The sequence below is a fragment of the Rhipicephalus sanguineus genome, chromosome 3 (assembly GCF_013339695.2).
Source record: "Rhipicephalus sanguineus isolate Rsan-2018 chromosome 3, BIME_Rsan_1.4, whole genome shotgun sequence".
Taxonomy (NCBI): Eukaryota; Metazoa; Arthropoda; class Arachnida; order Ixodida; family Ixodidae; genus Rhipicephalus; species Rhipicephalus sanguineus.
The window spans coordinates 162,048,267-162,064,536 of record NC_051178.1 but is presented as its reverse complement, the minus strand read 5'-3'; the positions used below and the strand labels follow the sequence as shown (position 1 = coordinate 162,064,536).

At 45.4% G+C, this 16,270-nt stretch overlaps 1 protein-coding gene across 1 annotated transcript; it reads right to left on the bottom strand.

The window, feature by feature from the left end:
- Positions 1 to 7,247: 7,247 nt before the first annotated feature.
- LOC119385152 (cuticle protein 10.9) lies at positions 7,248 to 12,327 on the bottom strand. Its single transcript, XM_037652676.2, has 3 exons — positions 12,170 to 12,327; positions 9,305 to 9,367; positions 7,248 to 7,560 (listed from the first exon to the last, which is right to left on the bottom strand). Exons 1-3 carry the CDS (start codon positions 12,179 to 12,181, stop codon positions 7,291 to 7,293), a joined length of 345 nt encoding a protein of 114 aa, XP_037508604.1. The 5' UTR covers positions 12,182 to 12,327; the 3' UTR covers positions 7,248 to 7,290.
- Between the last annotated feature and the right edge of the window lie 3,943 nt (positions 12,328 to 16,270).

Genomic DNA, 16,270 nt, shown 5'->3' with positions numbered 1-16,270 from the left:
CCGATTTGTCTCTTAGATTTCATTGTCATATCGTCTGATAAAAAGCTCAGCGAGACCTTCTTATGCGATGGCCAGAGGCCTATACTGTTTATCTGTTGAGAATCGATGCAATTGTTAGGCCTAATTCTATTGCTTGCTTCGCTGGCCTGGAGTCAGCCATCTTGATTTTGACGGAGGAGGACCGTTTCTCTGCGTCAAAAGAGAGAAACGTTCCCCCATTTAAAGGCGAACATAGGGGATATCGCCGCTCCTCCTTTAAAACAGCGAGGGCCGCTCCATTTTTTTGAGTGTACACTTAAAACAGTACAAAGTACAAATAATGCCCCCTATACCTTCCTTGGCTTTATTATTTGCTGGCCTACATAACTAAAGTAAGATGAATATAACAGCAAAGATATTTGTTCACGCTAAGTAGCTAAAACAATTAGCTTGTCAAACAGGGAATTTTATTGGGTACTGATAACAATGGTTCACATGAGCGTAACCCTATGGGGTAACAAACACTGTATATTGGACACGCATACATACACGAAGACACAATAATCGTCGGTCCGATTGCACTATGTCACCATAGCATGCCACTGCCGCATTCAGAGTCATAAAAACTGCAATGCGCGTGAAGGAAGAGATTGTAGCAGGTTGTACATATACATAACTAGGTATCCGGTGCAGGTGACCCTTTCATCTTTAGCAGCTTGCCAAGTGTCGTCGGAAGTTTCTGGGTTCATATTCACTCGTCCTAGGTTTGCCTTCCGCCGCGGCGGTGCAGTGGACAGGGCGCTTGACTACTGACACAATCCGGGTACAAAATGGGTACAAATCCGGGCAGCGGCTACTGCATATAGATGCAGGTGAAGTGCTAGAGGTCCCGCGTACTTAGATTTAGGTGTACGTTAAAGAACCCCAGGTGGTAGAAATTTCCGGAGCCCTCAACTACGGCGTCTCTCGTAATCACATCGTGGTTTTGGGACGTAAATCTCCTACAATTACTAAGGAGAAAGACTTAGATTCCTTATAAAACGTGAAAATCGACCGTCGGCTTCCGACGACGTAGGCGTCAACCAGGGGCGCAGGCAGAAATTTTTTCGAGGGGCGGGCGGACATCCTCCTTGATTTGAAGTGGGGGCCGGGCAGGCAGATGTGGTCAAGCGTCATTTTGGGCTCTGTATGCCATAGCAAAAAAAAAAGGGGGGGGGGGGGCACGGGCCTGGTGTGCCCACCCTGGCTACGCCACTGGGGTCAATACGAGCCAGTGGCGTAGCCAGCGGTGGAAGGGCACACCAGGCCCCCCCCCCCTCCGAAACTTTTTTTTTGCCGTGGCATATATAGCCCAAGATTACACTCGACCACATGTTACTGCTCGTCCCTCACTTGAGAGATGAAGGTGGTGCCCCCCCACCCCCCGAAAAAATTTTCTGCCTACGCCCCTGATACGAGCGATGCGAAAAATCGTCACTTGATGACGTCACCATATAACGTCACTTAATGTGACGTCACATGATGACGTCATCACATGACATCATCGCTTGGTCAAAGGCGGCCAATCACGGAGGTAGTCCGAAACCACGTGATATAAAGAAAGCTTCCGCAGGAGGGCGGGGGAGGCTCAATACATCGACTGCGAAGAAACAGAAGATGGCTTTCGCCTTCGGGTCGCCTTAGGCTATAGCATAAAGGACCCTGGGAGTTTTATTAGGTTTGCTTTCATGGCTCCCGAAACGTCTTCAATAATATTGAGGTCAGCCTCCGGTGAGTCCAGCATAACATCACCCCCTTGAGTTCCTCCAGCATCATCCTGATGTTCCTTGATGATGTGCGCAGGGTTCCCCATTAGGGTGGGGGGAGAATCTCACCGCAGCCCCCCCATTGGTCGATTTCGGAAAAAAAAAACAAGCTTCGCAGTGGATGCAAAAATAAAAATGAAGTGATGACGTGCTTCTCAAACGACCTGCCTTTGATCCCTAACTTTTCGGGGGTAAAAATGGGTAGAAAACAGCTCTTCGAAGCAACATCATGGTCCTCGGCTACCATTATTGTCAAACACCTGTATGGTCATAACCTTGCTTTTTAAAGAATGACGGGACAGGTACGACTGAGTAAAAGTATGGAGCAGAGTTGGTGCCCCCTTCACTTGGTGAATAGGGCTTTACTTATGCCGCAAATAGTAGCAATAGCCTTTAGAACATAATCTATAGAACATAAGAAATCATGTGCTACTTAATCACGTCGCTATTCGAAGCCGCTGTGAATGACAATGGCAGTCTGAGGAGTGGTAAAAGACTGCCGGCGCTTATGGCGTTATACACGTTAAGAGAGCTGCATCCACTGCAGATTACCATGGTGATTAATCTGGGCTGGTGTCCAATTCGCAGGTAGAGAAGTGACGGTGTGAAGCTGTAGAGATACGAACTCGTAAGCTAATAATATACTGAGCATGCATGTCTAAGATATAGCCAGGCATATAGCCTAGGATACAGACTAGGATATAGCCGAATGCCACTGACTCCCAAATGAAAAAAAGTAAAGCTAATAGCTGGCTATTCTTCAGCATTGACAAATAAAAGTATTTTCTTGCGCTGAATGAGTTGGTGCTGTACTGAATTCAGCTCATGAATGCTACCTGAAATTAACGGTGTGTGAGGAACACCGCTGCGGGTCCCATCTTGACGGAAAGATTGACTTGTTAGTGAAGAAAACTTGTTTCCACTTGTCGACAGTCCATTGTTTTATCTATCTATCTATCTATCTATCTATCTATCTATCTATCTATCTATCTATCTATCTATCTATCTATCTATCTATCTATCTATCTATCTATCTATCTATCTATCTATCTATCTATCTATCTATCTATCTATCTATCTATCTATCTATCTATCTATCTATCTATCTATCTATCTATCTATCTATCTATCTATCTATCTATCTATCTATCTATCTATCTATCTATCTATCTATCTATCTATCTATCTATCTATCTATCTGTCTGTCTGTCTGTCTGTCTGTCTGTCTGTCTGTCTGTCTGTGGGGTCACATGGTTGCTTCAAAAGGTTAATTTCTTTGTGAGAGAGGGCAATTGAGGGAGAGCATACATAACTCATAACTAGAGACCGGATTTTAGGCAAATGCCTATTTTTTTCTTTGCGCTGAGGGTGAAAGCAACTGGGGGCGATGTGCGCTCGCACGAGCAGCCAAACTCTCTTCCGATAACTAAATAATAAACCATGATCGGCACCACTGTACAACCTTGCAGAGCGCTCGGCCACGCGCTCGCGTGATGTAGCTCATACTGAGCGTGATAGTACGTGTATACACACACACGCAAAATTGAAAAGTTTCGGTGGGTGTTGCGGTTCACTGCCAGGGAAGAAATTGGCTATACGCGATTGGACTCGGCGAATAGAAGGAATACCTCCCTTCTGGCTTTTTGCTCCTGCTCTGCCCTTCTCAGTCATGCCGAAAAGACACCCAGGATTGTGTTGATTCGACAGTGGACACTTGACTCACCCTGCAGAACACGGGAGAGACTGTGTTCTGCGAACTTTGCGGGACAAAGCACAATTGCGCGGCTTTGTTCAACTGTTGCCACCTCTGTGCCATCTTAAGCATTAACATTTCTGTTTTCCTGTCGTAGATAGAGGTCGCGTACGTCTTCGTTCGAAATTATTTGCATTTATGTCAAAGTTTATTGAGCTTATATTTGCGATATCGGAGGCCTAAAACGTTGGTTTTCCTTCCTATTTTTTGGCACCTAAAACGAGCCTTTTTTAATGCCTAAAAATCCGGCCTCTACTCATAACACGTGTCGGTGGCACTCTCCGACACGGAGGCTGATATGCCTTTTTTATTATTTTTCTCTACCATTTTTTATTTTTTATTACTGAAATTTTCCTTCCTTCTCGTGTCCGTCCCTTCCTTTCTGTACACAAGTCTGTCCATTATCGAAATAAAGTAAGTTGTTAGCGCATCACCCTGCGTTGTCTCTCGTTTGTTCCTCTGTCCGTGTCATGACTGGCAGCGCATTACAAGATGAAGACGTACCAACTAGCCCCTGTTGCAGCCTTATTAGTCTGCTTATCGTTGTCATAAACCGCCTCGAGGGAAGCATATCGTTCGCATGCGGAACGTTAGGGAGCGCTGCAATCACGGCGCACATAGGCGCAAGCGGCCATGTCACGCGGTATCTTTTTTTTTTTTTTTTGTATTTCGCAGGCATCTGTAGTAAGCACGAAAACACCAATACTTAAAGACAGAAAGTTAGAAACTGTCTAACCAGACGTTGCGCAAGCTGATCTGCAACTTTCTCGTTGGAATTTTTTGCCCAGCTTTGTTGCTTCAAAAGTTAGTAACTAAAGATGACTAATTTGGCAATTAAGAAAAACAAGAAATAGTGCGACGTACTCCAGGTAATAGCCAGCAACCTGCATTTGGTCGCGTCGTCATAGAGTGCATCGGCATATTTTTAAACTCTGACTAGAGATAGCTAAGGCATCCTGTATACTGGAGTTTGCTTGGTATTACATAAGCACACGATGAACATGAATGACAGGTCACGACATGAATAGCAATATATTCGCCTCATGTATGTCATGACATGAGTGAGAAGATGCCATCATGGTGACATTGTGGTCGTTTCATTACCTTGGTATACACCATCATGTGCATGCCATGATGCGCATGCCCAACACTGACGACGAATCATAAAACTAACATGCATGTGATCTACATCATGACTTGAATGGCTTTATTCACATGAAGCCTACGCCGTTGACGTGGTGTGTGTGAGAATGTGCATGCATGCGTGACAAACATGCAGTAGTGAATGACGTATCACGAAATGACATGTATGTCATGAAACGAATGGCCAAAATGACCAGATAGGGTTTCACTCATTTCTTTATCAGGGATATCGGAATACGCATGACATAACATAAATGATAATGCATGACGTACATTCCACGACGTGCACCATATTCATTTACTCGCATAATACCAACATTTGTTGGCCAATTGGCGGTTAGTGTCCGCTAATGGTGATTAGTGGAGGTCTAACTGTTGACTAGCACTGGCTAATGGTGGCTAATGCTTGCCAGTGCTGGGTAGTGGTTGCTATCGTTAGGCCAATGCTGGCTAACTGCCGGCTAGTGCGTACTAATTCTCGCTATAAGGATGGTTAACTGGTGGGTAATGTTCCTTAGCAGAGACTAATATCACCTAACTGTCGGATGTTTATGGCTATGCTTGTTAATTTGGCTAAATGTTACCTAGAGGTGTATAATTCTGGTTAACTGTCAGTTAGTGTTGGCAGTAAAATACTGTAAAAAAGTTGGAGGACGCTTGAGCTTGGCCTTCAAGAGCAGACCGCGATAGCGTAATCGGGCCCCGTTCACATCGGCTTCTCAATTGATAGCCTTGCTTTGCTCCTTGGTGAACACCTCTACCGCGCCGCAAGGAAAGGAACGTCTGTGCGAGTAACATTGTCCGTTTAAAACTATCTCATTATGCTAACTACAAGTACAGTGGCGAACCGCCCACTACGCCACAATCCTTCCTTTTGCGAATCAGCGAAATACCCACTATGCGTCCGTAAGGCAACACGCGAACCTACGTAGCTGCTCACTTTGTTGATGCTTTTGCTGTTGATGATGGTTAAATATGTCTGAGCGCTTTGTAATGGGTGGACCTTTAAACCAACCAGTCCTTGTGGAATTCACGCATTTTGACGCCTGGCGCGATTCTACGCTTCTGCCGCGCAACATGTCATGCGTGAAGGAGACCTCGCATTACATGACATTCGTATAGGGCCTTTTTCGGAAGCAGTTCTAAGCAACGGTGGGGCGTTGTGGTAGAACACCTGCTTGCCAAGCAGAATGCCGGGCTTCGATTCCCACTTGAGCCGAAGTTTTTTTATTATTAATTAAGTTGCATCGATCTCGAATTTCCACTCACGGACAACGCTGATTTTTCGCCCACAACATACTACGCCGACGTTGACATCGGAATTTCTGCGAAACGAGCTCTTTAACAGCGCGCTCTCCGATTCAGGTATGGGAACCCTAAAGACCACCGTGCAAATCGGTTTAAACCAAGCTTTGACTTGGCCCCGCTGGAGAGACGCGCGGGCGAAGGAACCCCCGCGCTCCTTCCCAGTTCAGACGTGGCTTTGATTGGCGTTCTCGTGGTGCCTCACTGGAATTATATACTGAAAATGGGCTACACCCGGAGAAACGATTGTCATAACGGTGCATTTCGGCACGAGAAATAGCAAGATTATTTGGCCAATTACAGAATGCCGCACTAAGTCATAAACTGTTGGCACTCGTCCGCAGGCATGTGGTCTTGCTGGCACTGCAGCTTCACTGCAGCTCCGATAAATTGAAGGCAAAAACAGTCGCCACATGTTTCCTTTCGTAAACTTTAATACTCGCACACACACGAAACTAATCGGGGAAAAAAAGTTGATTACAAAGGATGATCCTTGGGCTCGCGTTGCTGTTTCACTTGGCGAATATCATGCTGCATATCAAGCTGTAGGGAACACACCTGTAGTGGAGAAGTCGCGCGTACACAAAAAGAACAGAAAAGAAAAGACAGGGACAGAGGCCCTTGACAAGTGCATGAAGAGCTCGCTGCAGAACTTGAGGAGGATTTTGTTAGTAAAAATGTATATCAAATGTAAAGCAGCGCATTGCAAATGTCGTGCTTAACAGCAAGGATAAACGCTTATTGTGGTACACGGTCTTTGCTGAATATGAGCGAATTTGCACGCCAAACACAAAACAAAGTGACAGTATAAAAAAGAATATCGTATAGAGGTTAAACAAGCAGTAACACGAAATAAATAAACCGGTGGTTGAAAGAAATAGCGTACGTCGCTGACCTGAGCGACAAGTGCAGAAGAAGGAAGGGGGTTATGAGAAGGAAAGTATAGCTGTGATATAAATATGCATAAGCAGAAGATATGTCTAGCAGGAATAAATGAGAAAGAGATTTAAAAGAAAAACAATGCCGGCACTTGTAACAGAAGGTTAGTGTGCATTCAGAAGGATGGTAGAACGACAAAAAAGCATGCTTGACTATCTACTCGCACTCGTACCAATATACAGCAGTCTACGGTTTCCTAAAGAAGCTACTGAAGTCTCCTGCACTGACTGAGCTCCACTGGTGGTAGTAGCCAAGGAGGAGAAGCGTTATATCGGTGGAAATGACTCGTGCACATCGTGATACAATTTGACTCTGGCGAGGTGTTTCACTGAAGCTGTTGGAAGTTCCTTTATTTTGTGGTGCTTACTACGATGCGGGCACAGCGGTCAGAGCCGGGTTGGAGTAGAAGGCATCGGCCGGAGCACTGGGAGCGGTGCCCGGCTCGTTGGTGGACACGGACGCACGGAAGCCTCCGGCGTCGGCGACGTAATCCACGCGGCGGTAGACGCCGAACGCGTCCGTGTATCCGTACGAGCCCGTGCGCGAGTTGGTCTCGTCGCTGGTCTCCTCGTGGTAGTGGTGTCCACCCTCCAAGGGGTTCACCGAGTCGTAGCTGAAGTGGTACGGCTGTGGAGGCTGTGTGTCAGGAACAGAGGTGAAAGAACAGAGCAGTCAGCGGTGAGACATGGCGGGCAGATTCCTATCTAGAACGGGCCTACAACACAAGCACCGCTTCTCGTAAGCGCAGTTGTCAATCAATCAAAATATTTATGCACGATTGTTTTAACTGTAGAGCTGTTCTACGCCTGGCGACGTATGAGTATCCGCGTCGCATGTCACTCTCCGGTTCCCAGATACACCCACAGATGGCGTGACTACCACGGTCGCGGATGAAGCTGTAGCCGCATAGTGAAATTAGCATAGCGTGGCTCTAACTTGAATAGGGCCTAAAATCCCTGCAGCAGGGGTGGTTGTGGCAAGGGCTGCAACACGTCCTTTCCCGTGCGTCTCTACTCTACAAATAGCGTAGTCACAGACAACAACACAAAATCACAAAACATCAGAGAAGATTACAAAAGAAACACTGGAGAACCGCACATCCGCGGTTCCTTCAAATTTCACACTGGGTGTAACCGGAGTAAGTTTTTTGTTTGCTGATATGCTCATATAGTTATTGTGAATACCCTTGACAGACGAAATTTTGTGAAATGAACTGGTAAAGAAGGTTACCCGCATTTCGGAGTGGTCTTAAATATTAAATAAATAAACATATTTCTTATCTCCATTTCTTCCGCGTACGTAATGCTCCAGCATGGCTTAAACCACACTCCGTACAGAACTACTAAATTCGTGCGCGGTCATTTTCATTGTCTGCATCATCGATACCATAAGGACACACAGGGTCTTTTTGTATTCACCTAAGACGTCTCGAAGGCGAAATCCATCGTCTTCTTCTTCCTACCAGTCTATGTATTTATTATGTATATTATGTATCTAACGTGGTTTTCTTACTGCCTCAAGGATCAGAGGCCTACAAGCGTTCTGCATCTTCACTGGCTATGCGCTGCCTCCGTGATGGGACCACCTTTGACCAAGCGAGCATGTCATAGGATGACGTCATCGTGAGATGTCATTTTATGTGACGTCACTGTCATTTCACGATGACCTCATTAAGATGTCACACATTCTGGTGATCTGTGATGTCATGGCGGCGCCATATGGCGACGTCATCGTGTGACGATGATTTTTTACATCACTCGTGTTTACGCCGCCGACGCAGACGGTCAATTTTCGCATTTGATGACGCATATAAGGCTTTCGCCTTAATAACCACAACTGTCATCGTCGGCAGCAGTGTCATAACAGGCATTCATTCACAAACGCGCACTGCGAGATCTAGGCTAAGCCTCACAACATCCCTAGTTAGTACAAACGTATGCATTGAATAATAACGTTAGCGTTGATCGGGGCTGATTTCCTCGTAGGTATTTGGTACAATATACATATCTCCAAACCACTCATATCTGACCCTTTCTGTACATATTACTGTGTGGGGCTGAACATTTGACACACTAACCAAAATTACTTCTTTTCTAGCCTTGTCCTAGCGCTGAGCATTATATACCACCATCAACTATGTCGAAGTAGATCAATTTAGAGCACCAAGCATGACGGTATTACTTAAAATTAAAAAATAAAGTAGCAAAGCTGACGAAAAAGTATCTAGCGCAGCTCTAATAACAATTATATAAACGTATATCTATGTATAATGCATGGCTTAGGTTGCGTCACACCTTCCGATGAAACATTTATGTAGCAATTCATAATATTAACAAAATGCTCAGGGAAACGATTAGCGGTTACATTCTAGCGCACTTACGTAGATGGGCTCCGGGTAAATGAGCTGCGACATGGCGCAGGCCACAATACTGAGGAAGATGAGCTGAAAAACAGAAAGAATGGTTACGTTTAGGGTACACATAATATTTATTCAATATCCTTAGCATTTTATCACGATGACTTAAAACTGCAGCTAGTTGGGCACACTTAGTTTTTTTCGAAAATATCTTTAGCAAAGACTCTAGCAGATCTTTCGTGTTCATTCGAATCATTTTTTTTAAATTTGCAGCATTCTGATACGGAACGCGCCACAGCCCTGTAAAGCCCTGTAAAAATTCATATTTTTGTTTACGCTGTCATACATTATTATTTCGATAAACGAGAGAATAATCCACTTCCACGTGGTAATGAATAGTTTAGAGTTGTTTTATTTATGTATCTTTCTCTACCGCAATTAAACGGCTAATAATGTGGCAGTACGCAAGCTTAACATACGTGAATTTTTATAAAAATCCAGGCTTAAACAGATCATACCCGTACCCAACGCCGGGCACGACTCGCAAACATTCAAAGCAAAAAAAAGTCAACATGAAAATAGTTTCTACGATACACATCCTCCTTGCAACACATGCGCTCCATCATTCTTTAGAAAATTTATAACAGCTGCACCACAGCAATATTTTGTTTAAATACATGTCATTCACTAGTTGAATAGGGTATCTGCGCATATTTTTGAGCATTTAAGAATATTAAGAACTATGTATTTGTGTCGCGTAAGTTCCAGGACAAAACCACGAAATCCTCTAAATATCCTAATGCATTTAGAACAGAACAAATGCTCGTTAACCTGAAAAAATCAAAGAGAGTACCTCCTGTACAACAATAATACTGCGTCATGTAGCAAGGAATGAAAAATAATGTTATGTTATGTCTCTTGCTTTGTCCTCTTTAGCAATATTTTACAGTACGACAAATATTACGAAGTAATCACATTTCAATGTTGAATGTATGTTGTGGAAACTACATTGTTATATGATTGTGATACGTATTGCAGCAGGGATTTATATAATCAAACCATGAACGACACTAAGGCAAAAAACCGCTCATAAGCGCTGAGGCGTACGCATATATCAAAAAGTCATATCTGGACTACTAAAATGATCTGAAAGGCTACACTGCCGAAGGAATACTGAAGAAAACCGTTCTAAAGAACGTTACAGCTTTGCTGCTTCCCCTACTAGTGCTGGACACGCAAGTGAACAAAGTGCTTAGCTAGTACACAAACATGTATTCCCAAGTAATGCAAACCGTCTGCATGTGAATGCAATGTAGATCGTTTAGTTTAGAATGATCCGCATATGATGCGTGCGATTGTATGCATAGATTAGGGGAATGGTCTGGATGTGATTAGTTGAATTCAACTTCGAAAAGACTCACAATGGCTGTAGGATCCCCGTAGTGGCTGGAATTTTCACTACCATTTATTTCTCAATGAGCATCGAAAGCTGGGTACACGACAGTTTTAACTTTAAACACTAATTGATTCACTAATTAGAGCCAGTGAGCTAGTTGTAATGAACGGTATTCCATAACTAATCAGCCAACGTTGTATTTGCCGTCTAGTATCGCTCATTCTAAGTGATCCTAGTCGTGAACACTTCTCGTATTTGACGAACCTAAATGTAGCAAATAAACTACCAAATAATAAAAGCAAACTTTAAACTCTACGCCCATTATAGTAAACTATAAACCATTACGTGTTCGTCATCGAAAAGCGATATCATTTGCAATTACCGCAATCGGAATGTTTTCTTCGGTGGCTCATTGATGTGTAATCAGTACAGAAATCTACGCGAGTTCTGTTAAGGATAATTGCAAATCTTGCGCAAACGCGTGTACTGATTGGTTACCGAGTGAGAACATTTCAGCGTGGAGCCTACGTGATCATATTGCCTCGCCGATATCACAGTCTTCCGTCAGTGTTCAAAAGGCGCTGGCTGGTATTAGTTGCGACTTCTGCATGTTTTACATTCATTCAATATAACCACCCTCTATAGCGTCTATTGCGGTTGCATGACTTATACGGAATGTTGCTTGTAATGTGCAGTCCAGCTCGTTTCCAAATGCACAATACATTACAAGCAGGCATTCTGTTCTTGCGGCACTACTCCGTGTAAAAAGTCTTCACGAACAACTGCATAAAGAGATAATCTCTAAATAGCTTTCTTTCTTTGCGCGTGTATTAAAAAAAAACAGCATTAAAAAAGAAAGAAAAAACTAGTCGGTTAATAATTTATCGTTTGCTTGAGCCAACAGTTCACATTTTATCATTGATGGCTCTTAATCATGGAGTCAAAACAAGTTGGAGTAACAGAAATTTACGTAACATTTTCTGCTATATTTAATGAAATACTCCACTCGTATAACAGCTTCTAAATGCTGACCTGTTATGAGCTTGCATTTCTGTATGAAAAATGAAAACTGAAAACTCTCCTAAAGAGTGTAATGTAATAAGTGTTAAGCCAGAATGGTACGAGTAAGTCAGAGTGCTAAGCCAGAGTGCAAGTCAGAGTACTAAGCTATAGTGTAAGCCAGAGTTTCGGCCTAATGAAACCTTTTCTACGTGTAATCCTTTGTCTGCCTCGTCTCCCAAAGGTATCCAGTGTGATGAAGATTGTAATACCGGCCGCCGATTCATGTCTCATAAGCTCCGATGCTACGTCAGGCAAAGCGAAGAACCGAAGGTACCAGCAGCGCACTCAGGGAAACGAAAGCAGTCCCACAAGCTGAGCATCGAGCGTCCCGGGCAGGCCTATGCATGGAGGATGGATCACACATATCGCCCGAAGTCTTGGTCGACTGTCTTGAAGCGTGGCAGTGGATCGCCGCGGATCGAGGCACTCACCTTTGCGAGCATTGTGTCTTCGTACGGGGGTGGCTTAGCCGCACACTGAACCAGATAATTCTGTCGCGGGTCGTCTCTCGGAACGAGCTCTTTTATACCCTCGCTATGGTTTCCAATGCCGTCGAGTGGCGCGTTACCGTGAATACGCCATCAATATTCCGCGCATCCGGTGCCTCACGTCCCCTTGACTTAATTTGCTTCGCGGGAGGAGCACCTGCTTTGAGGATTACAGACAGCCTTGCCCGGGGGATGCGAGAGGGCGGGGGGAGATTCAAAGACTGCATTAATGGGACCCTGCGATTGTCGGAGCGTCGCTTTGTCTTTCTTTCGCCCCCTCCATCGCACCCTCTTTATCTGAGAAACAAGGCATGGGAAGGGGGTAGGGGGGGGGGAAATCTGGCGGCATTTTGCGTGTACAGCTCTCCAGCGAGCGCAGGTCAATTGTTATGTGCCCGTTGTCACGACCGCGATCTTGCGCAACCTCGCGAACCCCACTCCCCCTGGACTACACCATCTCCACCAGCACAGCCGTTTCTTCTGAGAGAGAGAGAGAGCGTTTTTTTATCTTCGACCTGAGTCGCGTCGTTCCGCAACTTTTCCGGACGAAGAGTGCTGAGAGCCTTCGTACGCCGGGAGAAACACCCTTTGGGTCGTCGTATAGTTGTAGTCGACTTTTTTTTTTTTTCGGATCACTGCTTTCACCCCGCGCAGTTGAAAGCGCTGCGATTTGTACGTGCCCTACCGTCGATAACCGAGCACCCCACGTGTGAGCGCAGGGGTATACGCTTGTACGAAAATACTACTCTCCTCTTCCCTCCCGAGGAAACGCCCGAAGCGGAGCGCCCCGTACGTGTGCAGTGCCGTTACCTTCTACGGAGCCAGTACCGAGATCTTGATGGCCTGACGACAAGAGGCTCTACAGAACAAGGAGATTTGCGAACGCTTGCCGTTGCAGGCGGGGTGCGTTGAAAAGTAAAAGGACAAACAGACAAAGTCGGATGTTATTTCGCTCCTGCTTTTTTATTCAATTGTGATACAATCTGTATGCACCTTCGTGCGGGTTTAGCTGCGTCAGTAACTCACCGAGACATGCACGATGTCTACCGGCTACCGATTGCAGTGTAAAGAAGAGGCAGAGAAAGCTGGCTACAAGAACTCGCTGCATACTCGGCATTGCTCGTTTCCGCAGGAAAGCCCCTAGACGACGAAGAAAATATGAAGCCAGGGTCGCTGATGTTGCAACATTTCAGAAGGGTTGCGCCGAGAAACAACAACAACATTTCAGAAATCGGCGAAGCGTTAGCACAAGGTCTGCGTCCGCGGTTCAGTTGAATATTATCGTCCGTGAAGGTTCCTGAATTCTTCTCACAGCTATAGTGCATCTTTAGCGATGAATAAAGCACGCAGTAAATTGCAATTAATCAAAATTCGAGTCATCCTGAAGCAAAATAAAAAAGAAACAATGCACACATCAAGTAAAGATGTCTTAACATCGATCCCGCTCTAGTGCAATGAACAAGAGCCAGCGAGAAGATAGCAATGTTTTGCCCATAACTGTATTGTACTTTATGGCGTGAGATTTTTGAAGTCGTAATTGACGGGGCATTGATATACATGAGCAAAGAAGCACGAGATTTTCTTTCGCAGTTTGTCGATCACCTCGTTGAGGCTTTCGCGCAGTGCATTTATGATTTCAGCGATTGCAATCGCGCATGAAAACGTTACTTGAACAAGACGCGCGGTTAGGTTGTAACTGAATTTCCGTACCGTGGCAAACAAGATGCCGCTGCAAAGCCTTCCTTGACTTTGTGCGGAAACTAGTTGCACAAAATCGCCTGGCCACTGTTTTGTTAGGTTGGGAAGGCATTCTCTGATAAATTATTCGTGCGAAAATTCGGCTGCCTGCCACCTTGCACGCATGAAGCACACGTTTAATTTTCTTTTCCTGGTATTAGAATTACATGGAGTTTTTACCTACTAAATTGTTGGAAACAAGGCCGTCAGCGCTTAACACTAGCCTCACACGACCTTAAAATGCCGACGTACGCAAATCCTCTTTTTTTTTTTTTGTGGTACCAAATATACCGACACTCCCGTGCCTGTAATCACTGCTATATCTGCATTTCACGTCGCCATTGCATGTCATTCGACGCACGAACATAATTCGCTGCAGAATAGTCGCAATATGTACACAGCTGTCCAATCTACAAGTCGGATTGTTCATAAAGGAACTCCCGATTGCTCAAGCAGATCGAATCTTGGAAATGGCGAAATGCGTTCCAAGCGTTTCGTCACCTTCCAGTTGGTTTCATAGTGTTCATTGCCAAAGACATAATGGCGGACGCGCGTGGTGTGTGGGCGGAGTAGCCGTTTTCTATCGGTGTGAGCATAACGATTGATGTCAGTTTTTCCTAGCCTAACAAAGCAATTAGTGACAGAAGGAGCCTATGAAAAGCAATAAAGATCCAGGAGAGTGCACGTGCGTGTGTAACTTGTCAACAATAAATCATTTCAATGAAGCTGAAACGTCTACAAGGACAGATGCAATTACAAGGATAATAGCAGGCTTTTCAACAAGGAACGATTGCACCAAAGGTGATTAGGTTCACGCTGAATTGGTAGTTGGCAGAATTTCCCGAGAAGGTGGTGCCATGTGCCATGTGAGGTTAAATAAACCTGTTTTAATGTGCTAGCTGAGATTTAACAGCATTGAGCTCACCGATTGTTAGGAATAAGAGTTCCTGGAAGTATACACAGGAATAGCTGTTCGTCAATGATAATAACGTTGTGGACAGGTCACCTGCGGCCCCATTAGTCGCGCTTCAGCTAGCAGCCCGGAATACTGCTCTTCCTCTCGTAGATTTCAACAGGATCTTACTTTCCATACTAGTCATTTTCGTTGTCCTCGTTGGTGTACCGTATTTCATCGTTTATAGCGCGCCCCTTCTCCACAAAGCGCTCCCGCAACATTCGAAAGAGGGACAATCAGCAAATACAAGGACTAAGTTATATTTAAGTTAGGCGTGAACGACAGCTTAAAAATACGCCCAAATGAGTTCAATCTAACACACATTTCTCGAAACGAAACATAGCCTCGCTCTTCCGGGCATCATTTGTGCCCGAGCCTCCAGCAAAGGCACCACCAACACTGTCGTCGGGTTCCCCGCGTCATTGGCGTGAGTAACACGCTTGAATGTACGATGTGCTGATTGTCGGCGCTCGCAACAGACAGTGAAGTGTGTTTTACGGGTGCAGTGGTGCGTGCACCTCCTGTAGCAAACATCGCCGCGTTTGCACACGGGAGTTCACTGCATGGGCTGTCCCTATACGCTCGGTATAGGAAGCGGCAAAACTCCTCGTGTATTTGAGCTCCATATATGTGATGTCTAGCAAGAAATCAAAGGGCGTTGATGTCCAGGTCTAACGCCGGGGCTCCCGATGCGTGACGAATCGTGGGCACGCAGTACCCAGCAATGGCGACAGCGGGGGTTCCGTCTTCGACGGGCTTTACCGATTGTGGATCGAGAGCGTCACGACAGGCAGCCGCAGTTTCTGATGACGGGGACTGTTTGCCCTTTGGCGGTGGGACGAATGAGTGAGTGCAAGCCAGACGCGGAACGGACAACGACTGTGCGCTCACGCCGCAAATTATGCCGTCGCCAAAAAGCAGAAAGGCAAGCATGCGCCTACAACAATTCTGGCGCGCGCACCTGGTGTCATCGGGATGTATAGGGTCGAGAGAGCGCCGCAAAATCGTGCATTAGCATCGCTATCCCTCGTGAGGCAGTGTCTCGAATGCAGAACAGCGCACGACGGACAAACGAGGGCCCCCTCCTGATCTGGAAAGCGAGTGCAAGGCCGCTTAGACGGAGTAGTTAATGCGTGGTTTTGTACGCAGACGCTGCGTGGTCTCTCGATTCCGGAATGAGACGACATGGGAAGATAAGAGCGCGGCGAAGAATGCGTGGTTAGAGGGGATCGCGGAGGAACGGTAATGCCAAATCTGATTCACAAAATGCGCACGCAGACAGGATAAGTATTCGCCGCATCGTAAATTTCACCGCTGGCTGTATACAACTGCTAAGCAGAGGAAAACGGAGG